Source organism: Garra rufa, chromosome 15 (assembly GCF_049309525.1).
Source record: "Garra rufa chromosome 15, GarRuf1.0, whole genome shotgun sequence".
NCBI lineage: Eukaryota > Metazoa > Chordata > Actinopteri > Cypriniformes > Cyprinidae > Garra > Garra rufa.
In genome coordinates, this window is record NC_133375.1 from 36,784,849 (window position 1) to 36,787,002 (window position 2,154).

The window sequence follows — 2,154 nt, forward strand, 5'->3', positions numbered from 1 at the left end:
AAAATAATAGAAATTCACACTTTTATTTAGCATGGATGCTTTAAATTGATTAAAAGTGATTATTAAGACATTTTTTTATATTACTATCATCAATATTTAAAACAGTTAAGTAATTTTTTTTCAGGATTCTTTGATGAATAGAAAGATCCAAAGATCAGCATTTATTTAAAATAAAAAGCTTTTGTAACATTATACACTATACCATTCAAAAGCTTGGAGTCAGTATATATTATTACATGTGTTTATATAGGAAAAAATGATAGAAATCCATACTTTTATTTTGCACGGATGCTTTAAATTGATTAAAATTGATGATTAAGGCATTTAGAATGTTTCTATTTAAGATAAATGCTGTTCATCTAACCTTTCTACTAATCAAAGAAACCTGAAAAAATTATACCGAGCTGTTTTCAACATATAATAAATACATTTGAGCAGCAAATCAGAATATTAGAATGATTTCTGAAGGATCATGTGACTGAAGAAATAATGCTAAAATTCAGCTTTGAAATCACAGGAATAAATTAGATTTTAAAATATATTAAAAAAGAAAGCAGTTATTTTAAATAGTAAAGATATTTCACATTTTTATATTTTTTGCTGTACTTTGGATGAAATAAAAGCAGGCTTAGGGAGCAGAAGAGACTTTTTTAAAAAACTGTTCAAAAACTTTTGACTGGTAGTGAATATAATGTATAATTTTACCTTACGTTTTGTATTACATATTATATTAAAATTAAAATTGTAATTTTATGTGATTATTGAGATGACTTTCTCAGCTATTTAAACCAAGGTGTTTACTTTCAGCTGCTGATCAGTCGAGAATTATGCAGGATCAAATGACGGGAGCTGCGATGGCAATGCCTCCTGATCCTAATAAAGCATTTAAGGTGAGCTGAACATAATTTGCGCATATTAAACCATTTATATGTGATGATAATTCTCTTTTTGTGGTTTCTGAGAACAACATGCACCTAACTTCTGTTGAAAACCAAAACAAAACAGCATGCCAGCAGTTATTTGTGCCTAGCACAAATTAAAGTTAATTTTTCTTGGGAGCATGCAACAGCAGCGCTGATGTGGAAACATGGTTGCTTTAATTTCATAACCTCATCATCACAGGATAATTGCGAAACTCTAAACTTTTCCGTTTTGAAGCTCACATAATTGCAGAACGACTGAAACTTTATATTTCTTGGGGAAGACAGATTGTTCTCATACACAAATAATTCTATACTTCAAGAGAGATAATGCGCTCATCATTTACTCACCCTCATGCCATTGGAAACCCATATGACTTCTCCTCTGGAACACAAAAGCAGAAGGTTTAGCAAAATGTTTAGTTTTCTCAGATGTGTAACGCTCTGCAATGATCTAAATGCATTCATTACCGTTGTTTCAGAGTGAGTGGGAAGCTCTGGAGATTGTGGAGCACAAATGGGCCCTGGAGAATGTAGAGGAGGAACTCATGTGTCAGGATCTGAACTTCAGAGGACTCTTTACCTAAGAACTACAGCAAAATAGCACTGTTCTGATTGCAAACCACAGTTTGATATGAACCAGTGCTGATAAGCAGATGTGATTTATTGACTGCATTGATCCTGATAGTGTTTAGTTCATTTTGAATGAATGTGAATGTCTTGCGAAGAGTCTAGAATATCTTTTTGACATGTTTTTGTGAGCTGTGAGTGTTGCACATGAACATTTAATTTGTTGAATCACAGTATTCGATCTAAATTATATTCATTCAGGTAGTAATATACGGAATTTCTCATGTCTTAATAGTGCATTTATGTGTGAAGTGATGTCCAAAATGTCAGATTGGGGTTCATCTTTGATTAAACTGTTTTTATCCAGCAATTTTCTTTATTGCGGTTCGTAATTATAACACAAAAGGTCTTTATTGACAAGCCATTATTTCAGTTATATCAGCAAATTGAATGTCAAACAGAGACTATTTTGATCACTGTACAAGACATATTTAATAATTTAATAAACCTTATGGAACCCTAAGGGTGAGGAGGAAATTAGTTTGTGCTTGAGTCTCTGATTGAATCGGGCGAGAGGAAACGATTGAGCTTGATGGTTTGACTAATGTTTGTGAATCACACAGAAGTGAGTTTTTCAGAGTGAAAATACTACATACTCAAAATG

General features: G+C 32.1%; 1 protein-coding gene across 1 annotated transcript in view; it reads left to right on the plus strand.

The window, feature by feature from the left end:
- Positions 1–1,860, plus strand: part of LOC141287326 (ER membrane protein complex subunit 3) — a 6,674-nt gene extending 4,814 nt beyond the window's left edge. The window contains exons 7-8 of the mRNA XM_073819456.1: positions 808–890; positions 1,403–1,860. Coding sequence (XP_073675557.1) covers positions 808–890; positions 1,403–1,507 — 188 coding nt within the window. The 3' untranslated portion in view covers positions 1,508–1,860. The remainder of the gene's footprint in view (positions 1–807; positions 891–1,402) is intronic.
- The last annotated feature ends 294 nt before the right edge of the window (positions 1,861–2,154 follow it).